General features: G+C 36.2%; 1 protein-coding gene across 1 annotated transcript in view; it reads left to right on the top strand.

Annotated features, from left to right (window-relative positions):
* Positions 1–116: 116 nt before the first annotated feature.
* LOC134744938 (uncharacterized) overlaps positions 117–17,036 on the top strand; it is a 36,153-nt gene continuing 19,233 nt past the window's right edge. The window contains exon 1 of the mRNA XM_063678886.1: positions 117–246. Within this exon, the coding sequence (XP_063534956.1) occupies positions 117–246 (130 nt within the window). The remainder of the gene's footprint in view (positions 247–17,036) is intronic.

Consider the following 17,036-nt stretch of genomic DNA (forward strand, 5'->3'; position numbering starts at 1 on the left):
ACGATATCATCCGCCGTTCTCTTGCCACCGTCAACGCGCCGGCTATCCTTGAACCAAACGGCGTTTTGAGGGACGACGGCAAGAGACCGGATGGTATGACCCTGGTCCCGTGGAAGATGGGACGGGTGCTGGTCTGGGACGCCACATGCGTCGATACACTAGCTCCGTCCCATCTACCAAGAACTTCGTTCAGGGCTGGGGCGGCTGCCGAGGCGGCTGAAGGCAAAAAGTTCGCAAAGTACCGAGGTCTTGGCCCACAATACCACTTTGTGGCATTTGGTGTAGAGACACTGGGGCCGTGGGGTCCAAGCGCAAAAGTTCTTTTTAAAGAACTTAGCAAAAAGCTCGTCGACGCAACCGGTGACCAGAGAGCTGGCGGCTTTCTCTCGCAGCGCATAAGTATTGCCATTCAGCGAGGGAATGCTGCCAGCATCTTTGGCACAATGCCGCGGGGGCCTTATTTAGATGTTTTTTAATTAAGAGTAGTTTTGTTTTTTTTTTTTTAATTTTTTTTTTATTTATAAGTTGTTATTCTTAGTTACTTTTAGTTTTACTTTTAATTAAATAACAATAATTGTTAATCCGATAATAAATATACTTTTAATTTAATACTTACTAAAACGCCAAATCATCAACTTACATTATGTTCACAGAAAAGACGCCAGTTATCCCAAACGGTTTCATTGACTCCAACATTATACTGCTGTGCTATGCCACGATATACAACTGAAATCAAATGAAAATTGGACATGTTTTCGTGTTTTTTTTTTCTATCGAACCAACTTAAACTTAGTAAGGTTTTGGCTGCTTTTGCTTGTAAATATACTTATTTAAGGATGGCTCACGCCACAACGGTCCGGGCCCGGGTCGGGGCACCCGACACTTCAGTTGTCTATAGAAAGTATCACGTGATCACCGATCACACGTCATAATAAAAGAAGTATCTTGTAGCGTGAGTCATCCATTAATCTAGTTTCCGTGTGGACTTTTTCATGTCTTTAAATATAAAAACTACAATTTTGAAGCTAACACTTAAATAAATTATATCCACTTGAAACAACAATCTTATTTCAAAGTCAAAATGAAATTTAATTAATAGGCAGCTACTCTTCGTCCGCATATTATAAAGTGTATTGTTCATGTATTGTTCTTCCACCATATTTTTCTTAAGTCACGATAGAATAAATACTCCACCTTTATTACTTCTAGTTGACTTCAATAAGTCATCAAAATGGCATCTTAAATAAATATGCAGTTTAGATAAATCGAACGATTTAATAATTAATTCGTCAGTTTCAATTTATGTTTCAGCAAGTAAAACATGTTTTCCCGTATACATGCAAATGAGGACATATATTTTCTTGGCAAAAATGTGATGTATCCTATCTTCCGTTCGAGAAAGTGAATCAAATTCGGATCTTCTATGTGGTTTCACATTTTCTCTCACATAAGATAATTATTTGTAATCTAATACCATAGTGTTGTCCCTTAATTGTACTTAAAACAAATAACTGTTGCCCACTATTGAGTGATAAGCTGACCAACTGAGACGAATCTAATAACCCATCAAACCGTTTTGGTTAGATTTAGTGCAACTGACATACTCTTAAAATACCCTTCCTTCCGGACAGTCAGTTAAAAAGGGGCGCAACAAAGTAAAGGGTCGTAAAAGATAATTTTAGTTATAATAATGTTATGAACGACGCTTACGACTTAAATTAATAGCAACATTGCCGTACAAAGCGGTAGGTACATTAAAACTTTATCCTTCGTAACTTAATGTAACATTTTGCACACATACCATGGAAGTTAATAATTACCACATAATTTATGTTTAGTTAACATAATTTCACGACATGCCTGCGAGGAACTTGGCAATGAAATTAACTTTTGAAATAAAGGTAGAGAGGATCGTACCTGCTTTGTGTAAAGTTTAATACTATAAAGTTTCTAATTTTACATACGTGATTTCTCAATTACGGACTTATTTATATTCTCGTAATAACGGTTTTATTCTCTGTTAACATTTGTCAGTTGTTCGGAACTGTCAACTTTTTGTTCTTACTGACAGGCTAATATCGTCCAGGGGACTGATAATCTGTCAGCCCCTTAAAATACAAAGAGACTAGCCAAGATTGGTCCAGCCAATCAGGAAGGCGACTAAGGAAGAAAATTAAGATGTACATTATATCTCATAGTTTTATTTCATAAGTAACTATCGCGGTAACCGAATACAATATTACGTAATATCTCTTTGTAAAATTTTATAGGACGACCTAATCTAACTGAGCGAGCAGTTAGTCGGTAAAATATTAATTAAAAACCTATTGGGTATCAGTGGGGTTTGGATTGCATCGAATTGAAGAAACATCTATGGTGTTATGTGCTACGATAATTATATATATTGTGGTTCTAACTGTGCCTACTGAGTGGATTTGTGTCCGGCTGGTATTAATGATGTTACACAGGTACAAGTAAATATGTAGGTACACAGTTAAAACTTTACACTTTGCAGTGTTACATAATATATAATAATAATTATGTTTATAATAGTGCTTCTAAAAAATCAAGTTTAGTTGTCGTTGTTAATTATTTTCACAAACTTTATCATAGAGTATGCAATGGCAGATTACACGCCTGCGACATGAAATGGTCATTGAACCCACCATCGCATATGGGCTCAATAAATGTACGGCGTCGTGTGCCATGTGTACCAAAACTAATAGATCTAAATTCAAACGATACGAGCGAATAATCTTAAGAGACACGATAAATAAGTCAGGAACAGCACCGAAACGGTAAGGTTCGTAATATAAAACATTAACTATAAAGATAAAATGCCTCCGAGAATGCTACATAGGACACATCCGAAGATACCCTCTTAGAATCCGCGTATAGCTTCCGAGCCAGTAAAATTAAAGTAGACAGACCTATCTACACGTGGGAAAACTCACTGATGCAGGACATGGAGTACTACACCAGGCATCCCTCTGAGTAGCTCGACATGGCAGACGACAAAGGCGAATTCATCAAAGCAGCAAGAGACATATACAAACTGGAAGAAACCGACAGCGAAGCAGATGAAAAACAACCAGCACCTCGAATCGACGAGCAAACGCCATCTCAATATGACATCGACCTACTGATATGAATGAATATTACGAAGACCGAAACGAAACGGAAACGACGAATAGCATATCACCAATGCTCTTCTTCGACGACATAACCTACCCCACCGATCTTCTAATATTGGCTTTAGACCAATATTGCATAGCCGGTTGATTATAACTATCCCTCCCCCATCACAGAGCGTGACACTCCCACTCCCCACAAAATTTCGTCTCCTAATATGCCTGCTAGTCCGGAGCAGCCTGGCTGGGTGCGGCGCATTTTTATCTTATCTTATCTATAATTGGTTTGACTTTAAAGTAAATTAAGTAAGCTATTGGTTAGTATACATCAAATTGGTTAATAAAGCTTCAATAATTTAATTTTTACTATGCGTACGTTAGTTTACCTGTTGTGTCTCACTCTCACTGATGGAAAAAACAACCCATCTTCTCTGCTGTTTTTAGCTTATTCAATTTATATCTACTATTTCTCTCTTGCTTGTTGCTTCTATAAACTAAATTGATATTAAATGGTGTCTGTCATTTTAGTATGCAAGCCAACGGTCCGCAACGTTTAACAAAATGTTAAAGTTGTATCTAACGCCTAATTTAAGTTTATTCTGTAATCTGTGTTTGACGTGTGTGTTGTCACTCGTTTAGTTTTAGTTTAGTTGTAGCTTAGTTTTAAGTCAGGTACCCACTAAAAATCAGCGTCATGGCTTGCCGTGGCATTATGCTGAGTGTGAATCCCGTTTAACATCTAGTTTGTGTTGTACGTGTTATTTTATAGTATTGTCTAATGTTTTTACAAATTACGATGTTAATAAATGTATTTTCTTTCTAATTTATTTCTTTCTTCTCTTAAGAATACACAAAATATACATTGGCGACGTCGGCGGTTACAAAACAATACATTAGTAATTCAATACTTGGCCAATTTCCAAACTTTCATTATTCAAGCAAAACGTCTACCTACTTAAAGGATTATGAAACTTTTTACCTTCTTTCCGACATCGTTTTCCCATTTTTCTTCCCAGAGCGGAAAATGTTTTTTAAAGCCTCCCTAATTGCAAAGTTTGGGTCCCTTTAGATATACAATACGTTATGTTTATGTTAACCTACTGCCAAAGAGGGCCAAGTTTTTACTTAAGGAATTCCAATTACCTAGCTTCATTAGTGAAGAGTTTCGTTTCATGAAAAAAAATTTTAACAATTCGTAGTGGTGCACAGTGGGATCCTTAAGACTTAATCAAGAGAAATGTTCCGCTGTTCATTGAACCCTTAAAATTATAAACAATACGGTATTCGATTAGGCGGAGAACGATCGCAAACGACAATATTCCTATCACGAAATGCAATTTACCGCCGACTCAAATTATTCAACAAGTAACTTCCAACTGTTTACGAACTAAGTTATGGCTGACATAAAATACGATTTTTTACTTTTTTCAGTGTTATTTTCTTTATAGCTTCGTGCCTTCAGCGTTGTTGATTCAATAAAATTATTATTGCAGTATCATTGGCCTAAATTGGAGTATTACGCGCGTGAGAAATCAATTTTCATTCAATTTTACGGCATCATTCGGTCGCAGTTGAAATTTTCTTCCATAGCCAGGAGTTGTGCGAAGGTTTAAGGGGGACGTTTCCCAAATTCATTTAGTTTTCTGATCAGATAGCCCGAGGACGCTGACAAATGATTGGCTGAATGGAACGATCGGCGCGTCCGTGCGAACGTTGTTTTCCAATCTTCCCAATAAATCTACTTCGAAAAACTCAAATTAATCTTACTAAGGGATGTTTTGTTGTCGTGCCGTGCCGTGCGTACACGGTTTAATTTTCGGATTAGGTAATTACCATGAATTAATAGAAAAACAATATTTTACCGTTCAAATGCAGTGTAATAAATACCTGTAGGTATTGCTTCTCATGCTCGTAATGATAGTATTTAGACTATAATGCCTATTTAATAGCTTAAAGGGGCCCACTGATTATCAGCCTGTCAGTTAGAATAAAAATTTGACAGTTCCGAACAACTGACAAACCGATATCGTCCGGCGGACTTAAAATTCTCTATAGTTGGTAATGGATGATGTTCCGCTCCCAATACATGTTTGGCCCAACTCTCGCTAAACATGGGTGGTATATTGTTAGGCTCCAAACATTAAATGAAAGTCCCGATAGTTATTACAAATTCACGGACACTTCAAAGAACATCGATTTTATAAAGCAGAATCTCTCTACGATTTTGAGGTTAGGAATTCTGCTTTGTATTAACTTATAGGCATTATCGAACGGGCCATGTTAAATACTATTATGTCTTATTAAAAGGAAATAAGGTGCCGTAAATAGTGTATACATATCGATGACATTGGGCGTTTAGGGATCATGCCGCGGGCTGAGCTACTTATTACAATGTAGTGCCTGAGTAGGTACCTACATACATAATTTCCTCTATTTATATTTTATTTAAATTATTATATTAGGCTAAATTTATTCTTAACAGAAACAGTAAAGTTTCAGACAGGATAACCCACTTGGATTAAGTCCTAAAATATTTATCCGATGCGGGGGCGGTTAAGACTACCATTGACATCCACCGCAATCTACCGAACGTGCTCTATAGAGCATATTCTTTGGCACAGGAACTGTGGCTTCGTTCTGCTATTTCCCAAATATATCTTTACGGTCTGGAAACTAACAATATCTACTTAAGTACTTGAAATATTATTATACTTTTATATATTTATCAAGTTAGTTACTAGGAAAGACGTGTTTCTGGGTACGTTCCAAATCGGATCGCAACATTTACAGCGCAAATTACGTATTATAGAGACAAGTAAAATTGAAAAACTGGACGTCTCCATATATAATGACATTTCTCATTTAATGATATTTCTCAATTTTGCTGTTGACGGATCATTTTAGTTCCTCCTGTTTCATATATAACCCTGTTTTTACTTTGACAGATGATGGAATTCGAATTAGGTCTGTAACGCTACAAAAATTAAGTAGGGTAAAAAACTCTACTCGTAAATTGACATTCGATAGTCGGTACACTACATAAATCATATCACTATTGATGTGTTCTCAGGAGCAGACATCAAATATTTGACACTGGAAAATTTGTGCCAACTGGATTAGCCAGACCGCTATTTAAATAAAAGAAGAAGAACAAATATCGATATAAGATCGATAGCGAAATCCAGCATATTTCAAATCCGCGGTTATACTGACATATCGCAGATAACATTGATAGTGTAAGCTTTATCTTTAGTTTCTTCAGTATTTGTTGAACACAAGGTTTAAAACGCAAATTTGTATGAGAGTGCCATGCAGTTCATTATTTACGTGTCTCTGGGGGGTATCGATGCAGGAATCTGTTGCGGTTCGGATTTGTAACAGACCGCATCTATGTTGGATGAAATGAGCATTTCTGTGCGAAGCGTACATTACTTACATGCTAAGGGTTACCAAGCGTCAGGATGTTTCCTTACATATAAGGGATTTCGCTCATTTGTCATGGCTGCGACCGGAATAATAGAAATGAGAGGGTCAGCTATTACTTGTCAGAACAATAATGTATATCTGTTGGTTTCTGCCTAACGAGATCTGTCAGACAATATTATCATGCTTATTTGGTAAATTCTGTCTAGATCTCAGATAGATACTATAATAACAGTTTGATTTCTGATCTACTACCATACCTGACGGTTTTGTTCTAATGACGTTGAATTGGGTAGACTATAAATTAGCATGTTGCCCAATCGAATTACCATTTTAATATTTGGGATGTAAAATTAGTTTAGTCAATTGGAATCCATTAAATGCAAAATTTTAAAAAGAGGCCGTGAAAATACTGCCATAAAATATTGATTTTTTCAAATATTCCTAACTTTGGGAACAAATCAAATTGTTTTATTAAATATTTTTGATTTGTGTTTTAAATAATCACACTACTATATATAATTATATAAATTATAAACTGAAATAGATGTCATATTATTAAAGAAAAAGTGACGAAGCCCTCCGGTTGTGAAGGCGAAATTCGTCTTTAGCAATCCGGGCTAACGCCTTGAACCCCTAGGCCACCCCGCCACGCGGGGTTCAGTTTGTATTTTTAGAGAAGTGAGGTGATTTTTAAAATCAAAATTTCGGGATTTTATTTTGATAGTAGGCTTTATACAAAGTCTAATGCAATGCACAACGCCCTTACTCTCTACTTTCTTCATTTACCTTTATTTACCAGGACTCTGAAACCGCAGCCAAATAACACTAGACCACAGATTAATAAATAGTTACTACGTAACAGATACATCATTCCCATACAAAAGCGAAAATACCTACTCTATAATAGCCTACAAAATCTTAATAATAATACCTGCTGCTCAGGACGAGAAGAAATGTACCATAAGTATGGCGCACAAAGAGTCGAGACTGCCTTGCTCGCCGTGCGAGCCACGTGCCAACGCGTCATCGTAAGAATGCGCTAGGGTTGTACTGTTACTTATGTTATTATTGTAATAAAACGAATGTTGCGAATCAACCATATTTTATATTAGTCAATCAAATATTTAAAAACAACACTTATAATACCTGACTCAAAAAACTCCTTAATTTACGATTTATCTACTTATGTTCAAAGAAATAAATAGTGTCAAAATTCATAAAGATAGATTTAAAATACTACTCACCTTTCTTCGTCTCTCGGAAATGAAAAAACCGGCCAAGTGCGAGTCGGACTCGCCCACCGAGGGTTCCGTACTTTTTAGTATTTGTTATTATAGCGGCAACAGAAATACATCATCTGTGAAAATTTCAACTGTCTAGCTATCACGGTTCATGAGATACAGCCTGGTGACAGACAGCCAGACGGACAGACGAACAGCGCAGTCTTAGTAATAGGGTCCCGTTTTTACCCTTTGGGTACGAAACCCTAAAAACGCCATAAATGATTTCGAAAATAGCATAGAGTAACTTATACTAGAGCGGTACTGTCATAGTAAATTTTGTAACCCCAGTAAATTCACTGCCATCTGTCGACACACTTTAAAACTAAAAATGAAGATTTATAAAAATATGATAGAATGTATTTAAATATAGATAAATGATTTTTTTATTTGCATTAATTATTTTTATGATTTTGACCCATGTTCTTTCACTGATATGCGTTAAAATTGTTAAATAACAAACGAAACCGTAAACGCCATCTATACGACTATAGGCCAAAACTAGTAGCGCCCTCTGAACGAGAATCAAATTTTCTTGATTTTCGAGGCACGTTTTTTCCTTAGACTGTATCCATTTATTACGGAGTTATATCTTTGGTAATAGGGTGCCGTTTTTACCCTTTGGGTAAGGAACCCTAAAAAACGACAAATTTTCTTTTGTTTTTTGACTTTTACACCCATCTACTGCACAATAATTACGTGGTTTCGGCATTTCGAAGCGTAAGCGCGGGAAACGTGCGGTGCGAGCGCTCAGGCGGGCGTTCGGCGGCCCTCTGTCGATTATATCGTCGACGATACGCCGAGCGGTAGGCATATAGCGCGTGGCTTTGAGCGAGTGAAGGAGGCCTGACTAGACCCTACTAATAGTGTTGTGTTCCTGCCGGTGAGTAAGGTTGCCAGAGCTCGAGGGAGAGGAGTGTTAGGGTCGGCAACGCGCATGTAACTCCTCTGGAGTCGCAGGCGTACATAGGCTACGGAGACTGCTTAACATCAGGCGGGCCGTATGCTTGTTTGCCACCGACGTAGTATAAAAAAAAATTAATAATCAAAATTTCTGACAAGATATTGGATTTTTGTTTCTGGGCCATGTTGCATAATAAACTTAATAATTTTACTTATTAAAAAAGGAGTTCTGCTTGTAATATTAGTTGTAGTTTATTATGCAACACGGCCCTGGTATCCCTTTACACAATTCACGGCCTGTAATCCTATCCACTTGAAACTTTGGCGTTATTATGAATATATATTACTTGCTGCTTGTTATTAGTACCTATCGAGTAGACTGTATTGTTATATACTTCATATGATTTTTTCGAAAATATGCATTATTTGATGTAAAAATGATTTCTTGGTAAATAGAGGTAGATAATTTACCAGATAGAAAATGGGGTATTCCCTAATTGGTCATAAAATAAAAATAGTAATACTAAGGAACATTTAATGTAATAGTTTGCCTGTTTTTAATAAATTCACAACTGTTACTTACAAATAATCTAAAAAATAAGTTAGCTCATTCAAACTTATGGGTCGGGTTTGGTATTAGATAGGAACTTGAAGTCCACCGTGAAAACTTCTAAACTTATAATAAATTGTTTTTTTATTCAACAAAAACATACATATCTCCCTAAATATTAACCCTATAACTATAAGTATGAGTATGGTCTCATTCGACGGCCCCCCGGAAAGGGGCCAGACCCCTAAATTTTGATAGGACGATAGATCCTCATTTCTAGTTCCAAGAAAAAGATAAAAAACAAAGTATCGTGGATGTACATATTTTGCCGCCAAAATATGCTATTTTTCCTGTACTACTTACTTGTAAGGTGACTCAAATCGATTGGAAATATTTAGGCTCCATAGACCCGTAACTGAGGAACAAAAATCAATTCATGTACACAGCTCTCGAACCAAATACAAGTGACTCCCAACTCCCAACTTGGCTGCGTTCCGTTGTACAGCCAGCGTCAAAAGTAACGGATCAGAATATGCGTCAAAAGTATCTACCATACCACGATAATACCACCATACAATAGTCTTAAAGCTTAACATACAGATGTCCCTTTATGTAGAACAATTAGACTAAATTTTATAATGTTTATAACAACCGTAACTATTTTTGTTAACTTTTCTGTTTAAAAAATTAAACTAAAAATGACACTGTGACAAATACAATACAACGCGAACTGGAGATCCATATACCTATATTATATATCTATTTGAAAACTAATTCCAGTAATTTTAGTGTTGTTTCCGCTACGAAAGAGGGAGAGGGGACCAGAACTAAAATAATTAATAAAAACATAAACTGAAATAGATATCATACACTAAAGAAAAAGTGACCAAATCCAACGGTGGCAGAGGCCGGAATCGAACCCGCCGAACCCGCGTTTTCAGCTTTACGCGGCTAACCCCCCTAACCACTAAACCACCCGGCCACCAGTGGCCGGCCAGTGGTCTATAGAGGCGTGATCAGGTACTTGTCAATAGTGCGCCTTGACAATAGTGTTCAGATATTTTTTACCTCGGCCGCTCCGATATATCTGATGGCGACTGTACCTACATTTTTGTCTCATTTTAATATTTTTAATAGAATAAGCAAAAGCGTAAACATGTTTTTGATTGCATAATAATTAAAAAACTTACTGCATATAACATTGTACCTATATTCCAAATTAAACGTCATATCTCCCAGCAAGAGTTTCGTAGCGGTGCTATAAATGCTCCAGTTTTCGCCACATTTTATTGTTTAACTAAAGTTTATTTGTACAATTAATTATACAATGTACTTAGTAAACATTGTGTTGCACAGTGCGAACACATTAAAATCAACTTTCATAAAGCGCCAGAGTTTAAATACAAACATTAGGAAATAACTTTTGCGTATGTAGATAATTATAATAGACCGCGGGCCAGGAACAGATTTCCATGACCAATCACCTCCCGGGCGAAAACTCGTATAGTGGTTAACGGCTATGTATGATGAACCCTCTTGAACGTCAGCTGCCGCTCCGTTGCTGGGTTTAGGAGTGGCAGCAAAAAAAGTCATTAAATTTTTTTTTGTCATCGCCTCCCGCTTGACAGTTCCGAACAACTGACAGGCCGATATCGTGTGGCGGACTGGTAATCAGTGGGCCCCTTACAGTACTACGTACACTAACAGAGTGTACGTATCATTTCCCGGTTACTACCGATCATGATATGCGTCATTGTTACTCGACAAGTGAAACAAAGCGATAAGGAGAAAATATGAAGTGTGGACGGAGCTATAAAATTATAAGCGATCTCCATCGCCACACAATTCCGCAAAATGGAATCGTTTATGCGAGTTGTTAATTATTCGCGAAATACTAACATTGCTGAAACTTTGCCTTACATCAGGATCCGTCGAAATAATAATAATATTATGCAGCAAACTGTAACTATAATGTTTGTGTTCACTGCAACTACGAGTAGGTACATTAGCTATAGTGCGTTACAGCATAGGTACTTCAGTTTTTCTGAATTAACTAGGTAGGTCTTCTTCGGTTAGTGGAATAACATATATAAAACAAACCCGTCACACATTTTAAGTCAAAGATTGCTCGACATGTAATTCATGGAGCATTAAGACCATATTATATTCTTTGATTAAGACAAAAGTGGAGGATCCGCGCTTTCCATACAAACGTAGTCCTCATTTTCCTCACTGAAATATTTAAAAACCATTTGTTGTAGTATTTGCGTGTAACTCGTGGGTGTTTGGGTTGCAGATAACTTTAGACAACCTGAAGTTACCTACGGGATATTTTTTATCGTAATCAGCTTCTAAAAAATAACCCTTGTGTTTAACATTCTAAATAAGTGGCTGATAACGCAGAAAGGTTTGAAATATTTTTCTCATCCGGAAGCGTATTTGTATTTGGACTACAAAATTCGCACCAATAACTACAAGCAAGATACACTACGGCACATTGCAAGTAATACTTATAAAGCTTTATAAAGTTGTAATAGACCTCGGGTTGTTTAAATGAAATTACCAGTTTTATTTAGTAGTCCAGCAAGAAGATATAGTGGAACTTGGTTTCTACTTCAATTCTCAAAAACTACAGATTTTTTTGTTTATTGTTTTTTTTGGTACATTTGTAATGAATGAATGAAATTATTTAATCCAGAAAATATTTCCATATAAGGTTAAAACATTTAAAACGAGGTACATAATAATATATGATTAAATTAAATTAAGACGTACACAAACACAAAAAATTAATTATAACTTCAAATAATGTAATGAATTGTACAATTGCAATACAAATACAATTTTTTTCGGGACCCAATTTACGGTTTGATTAATTTGCCCTGATACCGCAACCAAACCCGATGGTCCAATGAACTCACATTCAGTCAATCAACAATTGTTCATAAATTCTTCGCATTTTTTGAAGTAAAACTTCTTTAGGCGCGACAGTTTTTTTTTCTGACGGAAGTAACGCTCGGTAGTGACACACGCACAATAGGACACACGTCAAAGTGCCAACATAGCGATAAACGTCATCGCCTAAGAAGTTTTACTTCAATCGCGCGTAAAGATTACACGCACACACTTTTTTTTGGACAACTAATAGTTAAAAATACAAATTGTATTTTATACATACGAGTAAACAACTTCATAGAGACTCATTGGTCCGGAAACAATACGACTCGAGTCGGCTTGATTGAAAAAAGCCAATGCGTATACTATCTGTATAGAATAGGTAAAATAGCAGCATCGCTTCGTGGTTATTAGGTCAGAAACTGAGCGAAAAACTCCCCCGTTCACGGCAAAAACTGAGGCTGTACGTTGATAGCTTCATATTTCATCGTATACGCAGGTCAGGCCCCGAAATCTTTTATTAATGCCCACATCCACATCCGGCCCTTTACCCTAGTCGCCTTTGCTGTCCTGTTGAGCTCTGATTCAGGATGTGCTGGCTATTTCGATGGAAAGAAATGAATGCTATGTGTTTAACATAAAATAAGTCATTACTTAAATAGGTATTCAAGTTTATATTATAACTCACTTCGCCCGTTTCTTTCTAGTCATCAATAAACGAAGTTTTGATAAAATAAAACACGGTAATGCCTAAAAGTTTATTTTTTCCTTTGATTTTACAAAACTAATTTCATTCCTTTTGACAGAAGAGTTATCGAACTTTAATAATTATTTATTTAAAAAATAAAGACTCCAACAACCCAAACCAACTCCGCTTTGCCCTACCCTCTAGACTTCAGCAGGTAACCGCTACACACGAGGAGAATCTAATCACAAAACAAATTTTGACATATCTGTCATAAAATATATTTTTTCAGATTATATTTATTCAAATTTCTTCTTCATCTTAGAATATAGTAGCAGTTTTTAGCAAATTAAGGGTATTTCTATGGGAATTCACATTAACGTCTGTGAAGACTTATTTTTATCATTCCATAAGAGTGTATGAAATAATTTTTAATAAAAAAAAACCGACTTCAATGGGGGATGCCGCTGAAAGTTCATTTATTGTTGATGGTGCACTCTTAAATTCCAGACAATGAAATGAAAAAGACAGCATCTTTTGCCTAATTATGTAGAAAAGGAGGTAAAACCACCCACTTTTCTTGTAGCATTTCGTTTCTGTAAGGGTCGCAGTTCTAACCTAACCTAACTTACTTTTCTGATAGCATTTCGTTTCTGTAAGGGTCACAGCTCTAACCTAACCTACTTTTCTGATAGCAGTTCTGTTCTGTGAGAATCGCAGTTCAAAACCCAACCACCCACCTAACCCACTTTTCTAGTAGCATTTCCGGGTCCGGGTCTGGGTCCGGATCAGAGTCCGGGTCCGTGTCCGGCTGTCCGGGTCCAAGTTTGGGTCAGAGTTCGGTCCGGGTCCGGGTCCGAGTTGGGGTCCATGTTCAGACCCGGGTCCGGGTCCGAGTCCGGGTCCAAGTTTAGGTCTGGGTCCATAAGGAAGAGAACAAATCGCCAAACGTGAACTATGTGTCATTGAAGAGTTCCATTCTGATCATTATCAGCAGTTTCCAGTTCATCAAATGTCACTTTTTTAAATGTAAATGCTGGATTTGTCGATGAAAATACAAAAATCACTATATGTATGCCTTTCACATTTGAGGAGTTCCCTCGATTCCTCATGGATCCCATCATCAGAACTCGAGCTTGACAAAAATGTTTCTTGAAAACCTAATTTGCTTAACAAACATAACGAAGAGGACAAATCGCCAAACGTGAACTATGCGTCATTGAAGAGTTCCGTTCTGATCATCATCAGCAGTTCCACTTCATCAAATGTCACTTTTTAAAATGGAAGTGCTGGATTTGTTTATAAAAATACAAAAATCACTATATGTATGCCTTTCACATTTGAGAAGTTCCCTCGATTCCTCATGGATCCCATCATGAGAACTCGAACTTGACAAAAATGTTTCTTGAAACCTAACTTGCTTAACAAACATAACGAAGAGGACAAATCGCCAAACGTGAACTATGCGTCATTGAAGAGTTCCGTTCTGATCATCATCAGCAGTTCCACTTCATCAAATGTCACTTTTTTTAAATGTAAGTGCTTGATTTGTTGATGAAAATACTAAAATCACTTTATGTATGCCTTTAACATTTGAGGAGTTCCCTCGATTCCTCATGGATCCCATCATCAGAACTGCTTTTTGACAAAAACGGGACCAATCTGTATGTATGTACTTACAATCAAAAAAAGAATTTTCAAAACCGGTCCAGAAATGACGGAGTTACGGAGTAACAAACATTAAAAAAAAAAAAACAAACAAAAAAAACATACAACCGAATTGAGAACCTCCTCCTTTGAAATCTTGAAGTCGGTTAAAAATAAGTATCGAATTGTATCAAAGTAGAACAAGTTGATACCCGCTTTGCCTCTAGGTATTTTAGTTATACAACAATATAGTACCTATAATCAAAAACGTTAAGTATAACGCCCGAATCTTATCGTCCTGTAGAGCTAAATAGTTCAAATAACACTATTTTGTGTTTTAACATATTTATTTATTTATTTTATTTATTTAATCTTTATTGCACAAAAGAAAAAACCTTACAGTACAAAAGGTGGACTTAATGCCATAAGGCATTCTCTACCATTTATCCATTTTTATTTTTAAATAATCATTACGTATGTACATGTACATACCATAGACATAGTATGTACAACTACCTACTACCACGAGCCAGCTGATAACATAGACCTAGCATTACAGAGATGAGCTATACGCGTGCGCCCATAAGGGACAGAACATACGCAATGCGGCAATATAATTGGTCGAGTAGATTTGTAGCCCACCATAAAACATACTAAATTTACGGTGGGGAATAAAAACAAATGTGAGACTATGACAAGGACAAACAATAACAGCGCTTTCTTTGCTACTCCTACTGAAAGATACATAAGACTATCCCGTTTGGTCATTTCCCCCCTCCCCTCATGACCGATCCAGTTATACTAGATTCATGGCAGATAATTATTGTGGCATTTTTTATAAGTTAAGTTTTCCTTTGAATATGATGCTTCATAAAAAGCTGCTTACTTCAGATCCGTTAGAAAACTAGCCTCATTAGCTACAGTTTTACATCGGAAAATGTTTTATACGTGATTAAATAACTCCTGCAATTCGCAATCAACTGCTTTTTAGGTCATTACCCGTATATAATCTCACTAGCTCCACCGGTTTGAGCCCACACTTCTTATTGAATCATCCCATACAAAGACCAGTTTTAACCAGGATCTTTTTTAAAACCCAGTCTTTTCAAGTTTACGCTAACAAGCGGTCCTATTCTATTGTGTAAAATGTTATCGAGAGCTATTCTGTGTATTTTTGCATTATATTTGTGCTTGAAACTATGTACTGGACAGCTTTTTCAAATGCAGACAGGTGGATTTGAGACACGTAAGTACATGGAACCTGACCAATCATTTTCTTGTTAAAAAACCTTTTTATAAACATCAAATAGGGTGCAATGTCTTGAATTCTTGTTTAACTTATGAAAGGGACAGTGAGTTTCTTGGTCTACCATAATGGTAATATTGGCACTTGGATGGGGACCAGACAGTACTGAATGACGTCACGGTCGAACGGTCAGAATCTCCATAGTGGCGCCGCAATAGTAATGCTTGAGCGTCGACGTTTTTAACAGACGGTAAGACGTTAGCGAGCTATGGAGTAGACATTAGCAATAAAATTCAATTTATATTCATACTCATACTCATTCAATTATTTAAATTAGTGATATTAATTTTATAATCAAGGACAAGAACGTTGACGAGCTTATAAACGATCCAATAATTTTGCCTTTGAATATACATATAAATATTACAAATAAGAATAATAACCATTTTTTGTATTGATTAAATAAAGCAATTTCATAAAAAAAATATGTATATTAAAAGAGGTAAAAATAGTATGTACATTAATAAATCAATACAAAATAAAGCAGCAAAAACACAACGCTGCGCCATGTTACGGTAGCGGATTATTCATTTTCGTTAAAATACAAATAAGATTTCGCAGCAAAAGTTAAGGTAGTATATTGTAGTAGTATATTTAATACGTTAAAACCACCGTTTTAACGCGCACGCAATATGCAATTTACATTTTAATTTCAGATAAATTCGATTATTTTATTCAATTCAAAATGGAATTGTTAAGAATGAATATTTCATTAACTCAGACAAATATGAATGCACAATTTAAATTAATGGTTTACCATCAAATTGATATACCTACGCGTTTACCGCGATGTAAATTTCTCTCGGGATTTTCCTGATATTTCACTGAGACAAAGTAGAGCGGTAGAACGATGATAAAAATGATAAGGTAATGCTAAAATATGATATAACATACAAACTAATAAAAAGATTCTGAGGTCTGTTATCGTTTCCCATTTGACCTTTTTGCCTGTCTTTGTTAGTCTAGGTCCGCGTTTTTTAGTGTTCCGTAAAAAAGTTGTCCAGTTTTTTTCTTCTCTTTTGGTATTAAATTTAAATAACATTGGTATATGACTTTCGTTATGAGGTATTTAAAAACTTCCCTTCTCAGACACGTTATAGCCATAGTTTTTTATAGCAAACACTTATTACCTATATCAAATTTTGTTTGATTAAAGAACATAGGTACCTACATCGAAACGAAAAGGACCTCGTATAGAGCTTTTTTATAAATT

This window comes from Cydia strobilella, chromosome 10 (assembly GCF_947568885.1).
Source record: "Cydia strobilella chromosome 10, ilCydStro3.1, whole genome shotgun sequence".
In the NCBI taxonomy this organism is placed as follows: domain Eukaryota; kingdom Metazoa; phylum Arthropoda; class Insecta; order Lepidoptera; family Tortricidae; genus Cydia; species Cydia strobilella.